We start from the raw sequence: 15,235 nt of genomic DNA on the forward strand, positions 1-15,235 counted from the left end.
CCTCGACCGTACTGCTGCCCGTCTCTGTGTGTGGATCAAGTGTCCTGAGCTCAGCCTGCACCACCCAGCAGCAGGTGTTCAAGTGCACAGCAGCAAAAAAAAAAAATAGAGGGGCAGAGACAAGTCTTTTCCTTCCTCCCTCCTTCTCTCCCTCTCTCCCTCTCCCTCTCTCTTTCTCTCAGTTCCTCTCTCTCCCTCTGTCTCCCGCTCTCTTCACTTCAAACTTCGTTTGTTTATTCAACAACGAGCAAAATCTCAAGGTACTTTATTTTTTCTCTGTTTGCCCCTCACTCTCTCTCTTTCCTCTCTCTGTTTGCTTTTTTCATCACCATGCTTGTATTCCTTATAGCAGAATTATTTCCCACTCGTGAGCAAGTTCACCCTGACTTGTAAGGCTGCTGTACATGTAGGGGGGCATTTGTCCGCTCTTGGTAGCTGATGTGACCAAAGGCATATGTGTACATAGGTGGGGGCCACAGTGGTAAAGGAGGTAGAGGAGGCGTTTAATAATCAGAAGGTTTGAAGGTTGCTGCTTCGATTCCCACCAAATGTGTAAGGGTCCTTGAGCAAGACACCGAACCACTAACTGCTCCTGATGTATAAATGCAAATTCCTTGTAAGTCGCTTTGGATAAAAGCGTCTGCTAAGTGTAAATGACTGATAGGCTTGTTTTGGCTTTAAGCATGGTATCACCGCATGGTATCACCGCAATAATAGAGACCAAGGAGCCACATAAACGCCTTACTGTGGTCAAAACCAGGCCTCAGGGGTTAAGTGGATGTTTCAGTAACAGCTGAGTCTGACATTTCCCTTTTTTTTTGCCCCCTTTAGGTCAGTCAGGAAGCTTCACTTTAGAGTTGCCTTCAAAATCAAGCTGTTATCAGGTGATTTTAAAAACAAACACCAGGATGGGCCAACTGTATCGCTTACTGCCTGACGGACGATAGACCAAATTAAAGTGTAATCAAACCACGGTCAGGATTAGGCACCGCGCAGGTGCAGAAAGAAAACATGTGCAGTCGATGATGCAGAAAGCCGACTCGAGCCACGGTGGCATTGTGAGAGTGCCTACGCTGCAGAACAGACCCTCCGCCTTTGTGTACTCCTTGTTTGAGCAGTAACTGGTGGCAACCCTTAACTGGGTGCGGAATATAGTTACAGTGGTAGTGCACAGCACGGCAGGGCTGGGTAGCAGAATTCCAGATGGCTTAAGGCGCAGTGGCTGTCCTTCCTCCCTGCGCTGAGCCTTTGGGGTTTCCCAGGACGGAGGCTGAAGATGGGGTGGGGGGGATCAAGATCCATATTTACGGGCGTGATGGACAGCTCTGTGGCGCCATGCTGGGAGAGGAGCCCAGTTTGTGCCCACTGATGGGGCAGGGTATCAAAGGGCCACCTCCTTTTTACAGGCTTTCACCCTGTAAACATTTGCTGTGTCGTCTTTCAACGGGCTGAAATTGTCTTTCAGTGAGTGCTCGCCTTCCCCCTGTTTTAGGGGGAGTGTGTGTGTGTGTGTGTGTGTGTGTGTGTGTGTGTGGTGATGAGAGGAAGAGCCCACTGCTAATGATTTTCTTGCTTTCCTCAATATGGCAGACTAATTTCATTATGGCATGTTTACGACGAAGTCAAAGGTCGCAGGTCACAGTCCTGTCTCTCAACACTTTCACTCAGATAGTGCATATTGGCATGGCAGGTTCATCTCTCATGGGACTGTATATTTGGCAGCTTTTCAGTGAAGAGAAAACAAACCATGCAGTTAATTTCTTTAAACACCAAACACAAGGGAATTGGAATCAAAAATAAGAGCCAAGTCAAATTGGGTTGTGTTATTTCTTCCTGTGGAACTTGGAAACAAAATGATTCAAGATAAAACAGAGAATCTGACATGAGACATGAGTGCTGTGTACAAAAGGCAGAAGAAACACTTGATGACTTGGGCATGTCATTTATACCATATCAAGTGTTAAATGTTCCATGCAGATGACGCATTGGAAGTGTATCTGCTGTTTATGACATCAGGGACACCATCAAAGCCCATTCACAGCACATGTTCTCTTCCCATGCATGTGAAAAAGGAGACTCAGGGAATGACCTCAATGGAAAGATTGTACCTCTCATAAAATAAATGGCTCCTCATCCTTTGCCCCTGTTTTCAAATATCTGCACATACCTCCATGCAATGCACTAGCTCAACACCAATGTAAAACATTTATTTGTTATATCTCAGATCTACAAACCTTCCACGCACTTCCTCTATTACAAATAGCGAAGCCACAACCAGCAATCCATGTAAGAGGATTCAACCCTACAGTGTTTTTTTAGGGACAGGTTATCGTGATGAGGGAGTAAGGTGTCTGTGGCAATCTGACCCAGTGCTGCAGCAGAGTGTCAGGCAGTCAGACTGACTGAGCTTTTTTATTTTTAAATTGTAGTGACACAGCACATAGGCTAACACATGAAACATCTCTCGCCATGTAGGGTTTACTGCAGGAGCAGGATCAGGCTCCTGGCCTCTGATCCAATCCGCTGGGCGATGCTCTCTCCAAACGGCACGATGGTGACTTACATTTACGCAATCAGTTTGTTTGCTGTGCTTGTAAGGATTTCCACACAGGCACGCACGTACACTCCAACACATAGACATACGCGCACACCTTAATATCTTGTTGACCACCTCAAGTAATCAAAGGTAAACTATGAATTCTTCAAAGGAACATTCAGTACCAATAGGGGGTTGAGCTCTGTGCTTTTTACTCGCTCTCTGTTGATCAGTCTAATTCAGATATCAGCATAGAGGTCTTTCTGTTTACATCCTGGGATAGATAGCTCTTGTGTTGTGATCAGGTGTGAGAAGATAAACAGAGAGCTGGAGGGAACTTTAGCCTTGAAAGTGGTCCCTGTCTGTCTGTTAATGTCTTTGAGTTGTTCTCTCCACGGCCATTTTTGTACCTTTCTTTTTACAGCTACAACATCTGGACAAGCATCTGAATCTCCCTCAAGTCCCGTCCTACTTCCTGTGATGTCAAGCTGACACTTTTAAAGGGGGAACGCTGACCCTCTGAAGAGTTTGGCATGGGGTAACGACAGCCAACGTCATTCTGCTCAACAACAGCTCCATCAGAGGTGACGGCCATAGGTTTTAAATTCTGCATACGACCAATACTCTATTATATTTTTTTCAGTCTCATGAAGCACTTAACCTCACTTAATTTTTTTTTATATTTTTTAACTTAAACTACACAACGCCAGTCAGTTTGTGGCAGACGAAACACACCAACCATTTCAAAACTTCTACCTTATAATAATAATAATAATTGCATTACTTTGGTTGTCATAAACTGTCATAAACTGGTTTCAATCATTTAAATTTGTCTGTCAGGAGGAACCCTTACATGCTGTACCCCCTACCAAAACATCTCTAAATGAATTAGGACAAACATCATGTTACAGTCTTCTGCCAGATTGGCAGTATTCTCTGGCATGCGGGCGAGAAATTAGGTTGGTTACATTAGCCTCACTTGGCCTCTCCTACAGAGACGACTTAAAAAAAACGCCCTTCCCCTCCAATGAGGCGGCCTCAAATCCATTAGCAGTCTGCTGTCGATTCAGCTTTTCCTGTGCTCTGCTGCTGCGGCCGTATACTACGGAAGGGCAGAATATAATGTGTCTTCATACACATAGTGTATACTTACCCACAGATTTAAAACAGAATTTAGATCATGTGCCACCCTCTCCATGCTTCAGTGTTGCTGTGCTTTGCTTGATACATTGCTTGGCTGTTGTGACAGGTGGAATAAGTTGCCCTTGCACTAGCAGTCCTGTCAGTCATCTTATGGTCCTAGTTTAACCCTAATAACTCAGCCCAATTATATCTTTTCAGTGTGGACGTAATTTTCCTTTTTGTGTTTACAGAGATATTTCACCAGTCAAGCCTGTCACTTTTGCTGTTGAACCACAACCCCCCCCCCCCCCCCTCCACAAACACCCCCCACCCTGGGTACAGTACGCCACTCTGAGTGTCTCCCTCACCTTCCCAAAAAAGGCTGTGCTAGTTCAGGCAGATGCTTTGCCTTGCGTTTTGTTTTCCCAGAATGCTCTGGGACGTGCGGGCGGGCGGGCGGGCAAGCGCAGCAGAGCAGAGCGAAGGCTGCTGGGCAAGCATGTGCATCTCTTGGGCCCGCTGGCTGTTGAGCGTGCTCAGAATAAGCCCATAGGAATCCAATTACACAGCTCCCACGGATTGTTTGGTGTCACTTGTCGTCTGTTGCAGGGATATATGATGATTCTGCGCTTCTCGTGTAAAGGGATAGTTTTGCGTTCAGGCTTGGCTATTTTTTTTTTTACTTTGAAGTGTTACAGCTCAATCGGTTGCAACATCATGGCAAAGCATGTTTTAATCCTGAGGCTTTCCCCGTTTTTGGTAGCTAGCTGAACGGAAGGGCAGAATATAATGTGTCTTCATACACATAGTGTATTCATACTTACCCACAGATTTAAAACATAATTTAGATCATGTGCCACCCTCTCCATTTAGGCTTGGCTATTTTTTTTTTTTACTTTGAAGTGTTACAGCTCAATCGGTTGCAACATCATGGCAAAGCATGTTTTAATCCTGAGGCTTTCCCCGTTTTTGGTAGCTAGCTGAATCGCCGTAAAGCCCCACCTGAAAGGTCCGCCCACTGGTGGCCCTGGTGTTGAAATTACCTCTGGGATGGGCAAGCCTGACACTCAATAATGTCTTTCATTTACGACAGACGGAGGAGAGAGGAAGAAAGAGAGGAAGAAAGAGAGAAGGGGGGAGGGAGAGAGAGAGAGAAAATGCGTGAGGATTCTTGCAACACTGCAGGTAAAAATGGCATCTAGGCCAGCTGAGAAGACGAAAAGACGTTTCAATGCTTCACCCACTTAAAAAAACAGCTGTAAATCGTGGAATGTAGCAGCTATCACTCTAACTGAAATTCAAGCAAAGAGGACTTTTCTCCTCCAAGAGCGTCCGTCTAGGGTTTCAGGAGTCAGTTACTGATGAGGGCTGAGGCCATGGGGTCGGGAATTGGGTGGGGGTTAAATTAGGAAAAATTCACAAAACTCTGCAAGCTAGTTATGTCAAAAAGATTGATGGCCATACAAAGCATTTGCCAGACATTCCTATATTATTTCTGTTTAACCACGCATATTAATAGAAGCTTATAAGTGGCCTGCTGCCGTAAACAGGGTTGAGGTCATTCACTTGTAATGTGGCCATTATCAGTTGCCTTCATCTGGTTACTATTTATTACATGAATTATCAGAATTGTTTGATCGCATGAAAGTCCAAAACAGATTTCGAATAACATATAATCAACTCAGGCGATTTGATTTACACTCGCAGCATGCAGTTAGTTCTCATATCCTTTTGCATTTTCTCCCTCAGATACCAATTTCCTCCAGAGCTTTTAGAGAAATCTGTGCTATGGAGTATGTAATAAACCCCGGACCTTGGTTACTTTTCTTAGATGAATCTTTAAATTAAATCTTTTTGTTAAGTATGTTTCTTATTGTGACCTTGTAAGGCAGAGTCCACGTTTTCCGAGCTGACTATACAGTGCATAATGCTGCTAAGGGCAGTGGAAAAAAAAGTCTCAGATGTTTCTCCATTCATCTTGGGTGCCTGGCGACGACTGACAGTAGCTCCTGGCTCAGGCGCCCTGCCCCACACCGAACAAGGAAGGATCTCCTCTCCGGATGTCTCAGTAAAGCAACTCAGCCCTCCCTCCTTCCCTTTGCTCCTCTCCTGTCCTTGTCCCCTGCCCCTCGTGTGAGTGAACTGCCATCTGTTCCCGTCCTCCTCCTCCGCTGCCTCGGGTCTCCCTCCTCCTTACACTGCCCTCAGCGGGGGACACCGGGTGAGGTGTGTGTGTGTTTGTTCCTCCCTGGCAACAATCTCCTGATGCTGCCTGAGTGTGTTGAGAAGGACAACTCCAGCATCAGTGATTTTGTTGCTGGTGGAGAACAGAGGCGGCTGATATGATTTTCAGGAAGCGACATAAGCTGTGTTCCACAGACACACTGCACGGCATGGTTATGCCACTAGAAAAGGGAATTACTGTTTGGAGTCATGGGACTTGGTCAATGGTGTACCAGAATCACAATAAAAGCTGATTAGATCTGGAACGTGGAGGTTGTCCCTTAGATCATAAGACTTCTTTGGGTTCACCAGAAATTGGTGAACTAGAATATTATTGATAAAAATTGTTAAACCAGTCTATAGTAAATACTATAGTCTAGTATTAGTAAATTATTGTGTCCTTTCCATTTGCTGTACTGTTTGTTAGGTTAACTGCTGGCTTTTCCGGAGAAGAAAATAATTGCATGTGGGTGAAATCAACACTAGGGGGCAGGGCAGCCCTTCAGTGAAGACACCACCAGTAGGCAGAGCTGGATGTGAGCACTCCCACATGTCCCATTGAAAAAGTTCTTAGTCATAGATGAGAGCCTGATATACAGGCAAGATCATTAATTTCACTGGAAACTCAGAGTAATTAAAAGAAATAATTTATTGTCATGTAAACAATGCACTGGCCTAAATGCTTGCACTGGTGTGGTTTTGAACATATAACAAAACTAAACAACATGAAAAAATTTTTGAACGTTTTTGAGTCCTTGCACATGTCCTTGCTAAGAGTTGGCTGGTATTCATAAATAAATATATAAAAAAGGCAATATCAACTATCTGAGCCAGGTACTCAGATAGTTGATCTCAGGTAGTCTGGTTCCATGAAATGTGGAAAACTTAAGCCTTCACAAGCGCAGCGAACTCTGTGGAAATAAAAATAAGCATGAATGAATAAAGATGCAACATTAATGCTTAATAATATGACTTGAACTTGATATCCTTAAGTTATTTGTCACATCATAACTTTCCAGAAATAATGTGTGTTTGTGATATTACAATGAATTTCTGCCTGAGCATTGACAATCAGTTCATATCCTTGATGTTTAAGGTTTATTTAAACATCACCAGTTATTAGGTATTACCAGATTATTTGTGTCTACTATTCAAACTTCAGCTTCCAGTGGTGACAAACAAAGACATAGGCAACTAAGCCATAGAAGTACAATTGAATGTATAAGTGGCATCTTACCATCAACTCCAATCATGCCATCACCGTCTTCGTCACCAGCTGCAAGGAAAGCCTTGGTCTCACCATCAGTCAGAGCTCTGGCACCAGCCTTGAAGGCCTGGAGAAAGAATCTGGGGAAATGAGCATAGATAATTAGTGTTAGATATGAGGAAAACACGTGAGATGGGGGATTTGACCCCCCCAATACTGAGTTATGTCCTAAATATGATCTGTTTCCACAGGTGTTTTGTTGGATCATGAGGGATTTTTTCCTCAGTCCCAAGGGCTTACAATAATTATCATAACTGCACTATGCAATTCTTACACTCAGGCTACAGCATCATACATCTCTTTGCATAAACACAAGTTGATATTGTTCTTACTTCAACTCATCCTCCTCAATGAAGCCGCTCTTGTCCTGGTCAATGACGAAGAAGGCCTTCTTGACGTCATCAGCGGACTTTGCGCTCAGGCCGCACTTGGCGAAGAAGGTCTTGTAGTTGAAGGAGTCGGCAGCTGTTGGAGTACAGGATTGTGAGGGAAAGCAATTTTGGAACCCCAGTTGCTTTTTAAAACTTTGTGTACATGTTTACTGACCCTAACTACATTTTATACATACTTGCAAATGTTATGTAGGCTAGTTTATTCAACTATATTTCTCATTTGAAGTAAAATAATCAATACACTTAATCAAAAAGTCATCTTAAACTTCTGTAGCAGAGTTATGAATTTACGAAAATGAAACAATGAAGTCATTCCTCTAGGTTGGCAAGTTTGTTATGCCAGTAATTGGGTATGAATATGGCCGCAAAGTCATGTTTGGCATCGCCTACCTGCGCAGCCCTGGATTGCAGCAGCAATATCAGCGTCGGCAAGGATACCAGCAAAAGCCATCTTTTTATAAGATCTGCAAAAGGATGACAGGAGATCAGCTCTGTTATTGTGTTTACAACACATATGCGAAAGAGATATCTGTGCAGAATCAACATATAGTTGACCTTCAGAGTTAGGTCATTGTCCCCTTCACAGGCCTACTACTACTTGCCTTAGGACCTAAGCATGCAGTCAGCGCTTAACTCTGGCCCTCCAAGTAGCTAACAAGACCATCCGTGTGTTCCGTTACTCTCGATACATCGTACATTAAACTTCTTGCTTTTATGTAGAATTCTTATTTCAAAGCTTGCCTAATCCCATTGTACACACACTCGTGGTCTTGTGGTGCAATTACCACTGACGAGCAAATTTGGTTTTTTTCAGTCGCTTAAATCCTTAATTTCCCATGACTTTCTATCTGGAGACAGCCGCATCACCCCATTCCTGCACCTATTCGACACAAGGCAATTTTCGTCCACTGTCTTGTGCAGAGTTCTTGATATGTTCATTTCAAAAACAATATATTTTTTTCGCAGCTTCAAATCAAGGAAGAAGTCCAAATGTATTCAAAATGCGAAGCATTCCGCGTTCGTCGATTTAACTGTATTCCATTTGGCGCCCAGCACTCGAGAGCTCCTCATAGATTGCTATTCCTGATAGCGACTCACCTTAGACTTCGGTCTACGTCTGAGTAGCAAGGATGTGCACAGGTTGAGGATGTGGGTTCTCTGCTCGCTTTTATACTCTGGCCAGCCAACAGTGTAACGGACACCAAATGCTTAGGTTGGGAAAGTTTCGAAAAAAAATGTGTCCATGTCATACAGGCCTAGTGCTATTTTTATCCTTTGAAAATGCAGACACTCAAAGTCCATGGTTGTAATACAAGTGGGCATCTTTGGGCGTCTACCCCTTCCTCGTTGAGTCCTGTACATGGCATCGTTCTGTCATGTACATGGCATACTGTCTGCAGTGCGAATTCTTTGTAATGTGATCCTTCTGATGAAGAAATGCTTCACATGTATTCATATAGGGGAGAGTGGGTTGAGTTGTGCCCGTTTTTACTTAAAGTGACTTTAAAGTGAGGCCACAACAGTAATGCTTCCAACTAAAATATGTTCATATATTTCAGGATGTGGTGCATCCCTGGGAACAAGCACTTTGGATCTGAAATATAGTATTTAAGAAATATGGCTTTCTGAAAAAAAAAGTGGTCTCGTGGCACAACTTGCCACTGGTGCGGGATAAGTTGTGCCTTTAGAGAGAAAACATTGGGGTACATTTTGCCATTGATTATTGAAGTAAAACAGTAAATATTTTCATCTCAGAAACTGTGATGCTATACAAAAGCTAGACAAATTCAATACAAAATTACTCATTTAAGGTTTATTTAAAGTTATTTTACAACATTAAAGACCGATTTTCTACAAGCCTATTGTGCCACAGGAGCACATCAAAGGTACATTTTCTTAAACAAGGCCTAGGTCTTCATAAACACATCAGAACAAAGTTGAATTCAAATGAAAAAAGATAAGCAATTCTTTTTAAAGGTTATTTACATGAACACATGTTCAGAACAAAATTAAATTCAAATGAAGACCAAATTGACCCCAATTCTCTTCACAGATCTGGCCTACTACATAACATCCCACTTGTTGATGCTAAAGGGGAATATACATTTCTGCTCCCTTCTGGCTGTACCTCCAACTTTTTGTAGTTAGTTTCTTATGCAAATCTTCTCTAGGGATGGCTATTTCATCATTTGGCACAACTTAACCCATGCTCTTTGGCACAAATCACACCTATCCCACCTTTTTGGAAAAGATAAAATCATGCGAGTATATAGACTCATAGTGTAGCTTACCAAAGCACTAAAACATGTGTGAAATGTTTTCAAACTTGTCTATGACTGTTCAGACACAACAATCAAAAAAACCTTGATTTTACTTTGGAAGGCAAAATAACATTTTAACCCATTTCGAACAGGGCCTCTTTCTCATCGTCCTGTTTAATTCAGACTGGTTGCAGTAAACTGCTTGGCCACAGTTTTAACATTATTTTAGAAGGGTCAAGGGTGGGCCGCTATTGACCTTTTGTCAATACAGATCCATAACTTTGCAACTAACGTTGGGTTTCCTGCGTGCTATGGTTATCTCGTTGCTATGCTAGCTAACTATCTAGCTGAGGACACTTTTGATAACCTTAAACGATTTAAATGGAACAGCTCCATTTGAAGGAAATGATAGCTAGTTATCAAGCTGATGTTATAACCTCCTCGATTTAAATTACAAAATTATCATGGGAAAAGGTACAAACCCTTAGGGTGCCTGTGCAACAATGCTTAATTTACAATCACAAAATAATTCTAAGGGGGGGGGGGGGGGGGGGGCTTGTTGTCACCTTTAACAGCCCTTCTGAGTTTGCAGGTATAGTACTGTAAATGTTAATGTTAATTTTGCACAAATATGCAATAGATTTCGATGTAATGGGGCATGACATAACCGGGCACCCTTGGTTTAAACTGGCACACTGTCTGAAATGAAGCAAGGCACTGTGTGGTCGTGGTGATATACTGTATATATACGCTGCACGTGATCAGAAGGTCATCCTAACAGCTCGCATCCTTGTACATGCAGCACATCCGGAGTGCAGTTGGTGAGAGCCTGCCCCTGCTCCAGTGCTGCGGATGTACTCAATGCCCCCTGCAGACCAGCTATGAGCTCATCTGGCGCTCGGAGAGAGAAAACCTCTTGTCATATTATACAAGCTATCGATCAGTGCCTGTCTGCATAGCCCACTCCTCCCTCTGCACACGTCCTTTCCCCCTTCATCCGGCTACGTCCTCGCTCCATTATGCTGGGAGCAGCCAGAGCACAGCTGATGTCGAACACAGGGCCTGGCAGCGAGAGGAAGGGGGACCATCACTAGAGAGGATGGGGTCATCACAACACAAGGTGAGTGAGACGAAATGTGTTTATTAAGTAAACTCAGGAAATCAGTCATTCAGGCTGAGATGGTTATTTTGTGAGATATTGAGACGGCAAGGAATTTGCGGCTCATTCTGTATAGGCGCTCCATGGTTCAGAGTTAATGATGGCTAAGTGTCTAAGGAATCATCTTAAGTGTGAGAGCTCTGTGGTGGTGGGTGCTGGTCCTCTCAGATGAGTGTTTGTGATGATCTGGATGCATCTGTGTGCTGGACGGCCTCTCTGCAAGGCTGCGGACTTCCTGGGGGCGTGGTCAGGATGGAGTCTGCCAATCCGTTGAATGTGTGGTAAGAGTCTCTTCCCGGCTCTCTGATTTCAGTGCGCCTCCCAGGGTAACCTGACTAATCAAGGTCCTTCAGGCTTTCAGGCTCTTGAAAATCCAAGAGCAACATTCAGTCTCATCTTAAAGGGTTTATTAGCACTCATTGTTGTTGTTGTCGGTTTGGGAGTAGACTGATTCATTTTTGATTGTCTTTTGTTAGGGAAATAGGGTAATTGAGATTACAGATCAAAAAGTGTGTGCGTGTGTGTGTGTGTGTGTGTGTGTGTGTGTGTGTGTGTGTGTGTGTGTGCGTGTGTGTGTTTGTGTGTTCACAGGATGTGGGCGTCTACACAGTGTGAGCTTTGGAGGGGCGCCTCCTCACCGAACACACACCTGTCAAACAGTGAGGTGCTAATCCCAGTGGAAAAAGGACAGCAGATTAGGCATGTTATCTCCCAGCTAGAGAGCCCTGATTTACACAGATGGTGAGTAGTTTTTCTGAGGGGTTTTTCTTCCTGTAACCCCCTGAATTGTGTACTGATTATCACCCAATGGTCTCAGGTCATGTTTTATTAAGGAAAACTGGAGCAGGGTGAAGAGGTTAGATTCATCCTGTCTAGACTGTGAGTGTGTGTGAGAGAGAGAGAGAAAGAGAGATAGAGAAAGAGATAACGAGTCCTTCGTCATTCATTGAGTCAGCTTCTCTGTTCCCTCCACTGACTCACTCATTTGGGGGTTGCCAGGCGACCGTGGAGAGGAAAAGGTTTCCTATTGCGTATCTGCTGATGCTGACGGCTAATATTTATTCAGGCCAAACGGTGAGAGGGCAGGAGAAAATAATAGATCAATTTTTAAATGATTGCATCAAAGCTAAATCGTCTGAAAGTGAAAAGAGCTGAGTAGTGTTTTTTGCACTTCCATAAACTGTTGGGGGGGAAGGGGACGATACAGTATCATGTCTAGAAAGTTCTGCTCACCACCTCCTGTTGGAGTGATTGGTTACTATGGCGTGCATCATGACAGGGATTTATAAGCAATGCATTTGCTATTACTACTGTCTCAAAGATACTACATGGAAAAGATGGCAGGAAAAAAGATAAGGTGCAGTGCTGTGCAGTTAGGTTCCCTCTGCTTACATTTTTTTAATGCATTACCACAAACTCTTTAGGATGCTCAGTGTTGACAGTAATGGTGTGTTCACGTCAACTAATGCAGCAAGTTCCTAGAGATCCTGATGGGTGTCCAGCATAATGCATGAGCATGAATAGCTCATAATGCATTAGTTCAACAAACCATGAAAAAGCTTTTAATATTGCATATTGTTAATGTCTGGTGATGTGGTGTTCTATACCTTATATTTGTGACTAAAGGAAAACTCTCTTTTTCCATTTCCGTTTTTCAAGATTATAAACCCAATGACTACCTTATTCATTATTATTAACAGCTTTCAAATATCAGTTAACATAAACCTTTATTTAAAGCTTACCTGAACATAAAGTATATTGATTATTATTAGCTGTTATAGGCACAATAGATGGCTGCTGGAGGAGAAGAGAGTGGGTGTCCATCTGCAAGCTCACAGGCTGGCCTGGGTCGCCCCTGAGCTGCACCAGAAGACCAGGTGTACATGGCAATCAGCAACCAGTCCTGCACCTTGCTTTAGCCTGTGTGGTCATGATTCAGCCAGAAGGGAGGCCATAACGTTCCCAGACACCATGCTGCTGTCTTTGGAAAGCATGGCGGAGGCCACCAGGATGAGCTGCCACAGACGTGAGGGCCACATGAAATTAAACTCCCCACCAAATAACACAGCTTCTCTGAGATATGAGACACTTGGAGCTCATGGGACTAATATAAATGGACTTTATAGTTACTTCATCAGAGCAAATAGCATTCCTGTCATATTCTTCAAAGTTGTGTACACTGTACCAGCGGATTGTTCTCCCGGTCATTGGACATACAGTTCATTCGTTTCGAACTATCGTGGTACACTGAACAGCCCCACACTTTCAAGGGCTAGAGCTGAATCTAGTTTGATTTCGTCTCCTTGGGAGGAAACCGTTCAACACTACAACCACAATGACTGCTTGCTGACCACCAGACTGAACAATCCTTGTCATCCAAAAGTGACTTTATCCTCTAGGTTGCTCCCTGGCCGTTTCTTTGCATCTTGTGATCCATTCCTCACAGTGCTGCCAACACCTTTGCTTCCTGAAGATACTCGACTTGGGCATAGTGCTAGTGCAGGGTGGAGGGAAGTCAGCAGTGACTCTCCATTGGAGGCTGAAGCAGACTTTGATGCAGACACCTCTGGTGACCAAGTCAACCACTGGTCATACAGCAGCACGTCCACCAGTGATGGCTCGGGGATTGAAGATTCAGACGGCGATGACGACAGCGACACGTCTGATACCTCCTGTCAGCAGGAAATCTCTCATGGGAATGAGTCACTCATTGACCAGACAGGATATTGTAGCCTGTCCATCCTCAAGAGGTCACTGGGGAAGGCACACCTGCGCTCTGCATCGTCTGAATCATCAGAAGAGCACAAAACAACCCATCTTAAGAAGAGTGTGTCTTTCTTTGAGGAGGTCATCATTTCTATTTTTGACAAGGTAACTTCAATCAGTTGAATCATTTCTATGTATAAACTAATCCAATTAATAACATCCATCTATTATTAATGATATTACATAATAATAAATAAATGTTCTGTCATATTGTTAAAGTCTGTTGGGCATATTTTATATACTAATTTCATTACAAGCCACTAGTATACATCACTTTATTCATTGTCTTAATGCTAACATTCCTGTGTGTTACCCCACCTCCGTACCTTTTTACAGGAGGCCCCCACCCAGGATTTAAGGACTCCATGTAGCTCAGTAGACATTCAGGGCCAGAGGTCAGACAGTATTAGATCTGTGTCTACCAGTGAATATGCTGATCCATTCTCAGCAGATGAGAAGCATCATGATGAAAATGGTGAGAGGCTTTTATGTGACTAAGAGCCCTTTCAGACCTAGATTCACTAGAACCTCATAGTGGATATATTATTAGCGTATGCTATCTAGCGTTTGCTTACTAGCTAGCCTTTGTTTACTAACTAGCGTTGCTGCATGATTAATGCACAGTTTGTTTGTCTCACAATAGATTTGGAATGGGAGGATGAGTTCTCCACATGTATGCCCTCGTTCCCTGTTGTGAGGAGGGCCAATCATTTTCACCGGTCTCAGATCTCTGACAAGTCACAGCACCCACACAGCTGTGCGTGTCGTCATGACTGGGTGAACCGCTCCACCTACTTCATCACCCACATAACAGACTCTGACTTGGAGTAAAAAGGCAATCTCAGCAGAACTCGCTTTTTACAGAAAACACCTGTTTCTTCATCATATGGAGAATAGAAATAAATAAATAAAGTTGTCTACAAGATATTGAGAAGACTCCATTTTCCTTTTGGCAGTAGATTATTAACTGTTCAGTATTATTGGATGGTGGCATTACGTAAAGTTGTTTCGTAATAACGTGTTGTATGTATTTTATATCCACTGACCCTGTTTTTAACAATCGCTGTCATCTTATCCTGATTTGATCTACATGTTTTTACACATATTGAATATGGTTGCTATGAATATGAATCAGCGCTAGTGTTTAGGACAAATGCATCTTAAATCCTACTCCAAGGGACCAAAACCATGGCATGGTAGTATCCATTTAATGAAAAACAGTGCAGTTGGCCCCAAGGGACTGGATTTGGAACCAATAATGAATGTTTGGTAGAGATTGGGAACATCTGTGTGTGTGTGTGTGTGTGTGTTTTTGTGTGTATGTGTAAGTAGCATATGTGTGTGTGTGAGAGAGAGAGAAAGAAAGTGATGCTGAGTGTGTGAGAGAAAGAAAGATGCTGAGTGTGTGTGTGTGTGTGTGTGTGTGTGAGAGAGCAAAATAGAGAGATGCTGAGACTGTGTGAGTGTGTGTGTGTGTGTGTGTGTGTGTGTATGTGTGTGTGAGAGAGA

At 43.3% G+C, this 15,235-nt stretch overlaps 1 protein-coding gene across 1 annotated transcript; it reads right to left on the reverse strand.

The window, feature by feature from the left end:
* Positions 1–5,996: 5,996 nt before the first annotated feature.
* On the reverse strand, positions 5,997–8,664 carry LOC308362275 (parvalbumin beta 2-like). The gene is made up of 5 exons (XM_080834849.1): positions 8,639–8,664; positions 7,931–8,004; positions 7,481–7,613; positions 7,119–7,228; positions 5,997–6,792 (listed from the first exon to the last, which is right to left on the reverse strand). The coding sequence occupies exons 2-5, from the start codon at positions 7,989–7,991 to the stop codon at positions 6,767–6,769; spliced, it is 330 nt and encodes a 109-aa protein (XP_080690975.1). The 5' UTR covers positions 7,992–8,004; positions 8,639–8,664; the 3' UTR covers positions 5,997–6,766.
* Between the last annotated feature and the right edge of the window lie 6,571 nt (positions 8,665–15,235).

Source organism: Sprattus sprattus (assembly GCF_963457725.1).
Source record: "Sprattus sprattus genome assembly, chromosome: 3".
NCBI lineage: Eukaryota > Metazoa > Chordata > Actinopteri > Clupeiformes > Clupeidae > Sprattus > Sprattus sprattus.

Bases quoted from the DNA above. Each gene is read 5' to 3' on its own strand.
- LOC308362275 (XM_080834849.1), bottom strand. From the start codon at position 7,991: ATGGCTTTTGCTGGTATCCTTGCCGACGCTGATATTGCTGCTGCAATC. The intron at 7,229-7,480 runs GTAAGAACAATA...TCATTTCCCCAG, and splicing joins ATTGAGGAGGATGAGTTGAA to ATTCTTTCTCCAGGCCTTCA. The intron at 6,793-7,118 runs GTAAGATGCCAC...TTATTTCCACAG, and splicing joins TGGCATGATTGGAGTTGATG to AGTTCGCTGCGCTTGTGAAG.